General features: G+C 74.1%; 1 protein-coding gene across 1 annotated transcript in view; it reads right to left on the bottom strand.

Annotated features, from left to right (window-relative positions):
* Positions 1–1,308, bottom strand: part of LOC107199421 (zinc transporter ZIP5-like) — a 5,046-nt gene extending 3,738 nt beyond the window's left edge. The window contains exons 1-3 of the mRNA XM_033511787.1: positions 839–1,308; positions 599–752; positions 5–510 (exon numbers count right to left, since the gene is read on the bottom strand). Of these exons, the coding sequence (XP_033367678.1) occupies positions 5–510; positions 599–752; positions 839–1,200 (1,022 nt within the window). The 5' untranslated portion in view covers positions 1,201–1,308. The remainder of the gene's footprint in view (positions 1–4; positions 511–598; positions 753–838) is intronic.
* Between the last annotated feature and the right edge of the window lie 12 nt (positions 1,309–1,320).

The following is a 1,320-nucleotide window of genomic DNA, read 5'->3' as shown; positions in this document are numbered from 1 at the left end:
CCCAGGGATGTGGGAATGGGGGACCCCAGGGATGGAGACCCCAGGGATGGGAACCCCAGGGATGTGGGAATGGGGACCCAGGGATGGAGACCCCAGGGATGGAGACCCCAGGATCAGGAATGGAGGGGTTGGAGAACGCGGCTCAAGTAGGAGGGCACAGGGATGGGGGTGGGGAATGGGGGCGCCTTTGGGGTGCAGGGATGGGATCCCCCACACCACAATGGGGACACAGGGATGAGACACGGGGATCCCTGGGGATGCGGGACCTGGGGACCAGCCTGGGGACCGCAGGGAGGTGGGGCCGGGGGCCAGCGGGGTGCCCCGGTTGGGGTTACCTGGCCACAGGGCCCCCCCCGGGGGAGGCAGCGTCACCTCATCGCTGTGCTGGATGCAGACGCGGCTGTCGATCTGGTAGAGCAGCGCCGGGCACAGGAGCGTGAACTGCTCCGGCGTCAGCTGCGGCACCGAGTCCAGCCCAAAATTCACCAGCAGCTGGGTCACGTTCAGGCACTGCTGGGCGGGGGTCGCGCTGAGCGGCGCCGGGGGGGTCCCGGGGGCTCCCCGCAGCTCCCAGCGCGACCCCCCCGGCCCCACTCACATCGTCGTGCGGGTGCTCGGCGCCGGAGTGCTCCAGGCCCAGGACCCTCCCCAGCAGGCTGAGGGTGGGCTGGTACTGCCGGGGGACGCCCCCAGCCCCGGCGGGCTCGGCGGGCACCGGCTCGGGCCAGCTCGGCGGCTCGGAGGGCGGGGGGCTGCGGGAGATCGGGGCGCTGAGCCCCCCGCGCTCCCGGAGGAGCGGGGCCGCTCTCGGGGGAGGGGAGCGGGGACCCCCCGGTACCTGCGGGGTCCGGCAGCGCTCGGAGCTCCGGCGTCCCCGCCGTGCTCCCGCAGCGGGTGCCGGTGCCGGTGCTTGTCCTCCTGGACCTCCAGCAGGTCCAGGTGGCTGACGTGGCCGTGGCCCAGCTCCTCGTGCTGGATCTGGACCACCTGGACCCTGCCCAGGCCGAGGCTGCCCAGCAGCCGCGCCAGCCCCTCGAAGGGCAGCGTCCCGTTCTCCCCGTACTGCCCGAAGAGCTGCCGCAGGTAATAACCGTGCTCCTGCTCCGCGTCCTCCGGGAGCGGCCCCGGGGCATCCCCGGCCCCCGGAGCCGGCGGCCCCAGCAGCCCCAGCAGGAGCAGGAGGAGCCCAGGGCGGCTCATGGGGCCGGATCCCGCAGCTGGGGGACAGGCCGGTGTCACCCCCGGTCACCCCCGGTCACCCCCGGTCACCTCCCGGGACGCGAGTGGAGCACCGGGGCTGGGGACACCCGCGGGGAGCGG

The sequence above is a fragment of the Parus major genome, unplaced genomic scaffold, assembly GCF_001522545.3.
Source record: "Parus major isolate Abel unplaced genomic scaffold, Parus_major1.1 Scaffold682, whole genome shotgun sequence".
Classification (NCBI taxonomy): domain Eukaryota; kingdom Metazoa; phylum Chordata; class Aves; order Passeriformes; family Paridae; genus Parus; species Parus major.
This window is presented reverse-complemented; position numbering and strand designations above follow the sequence as displayed.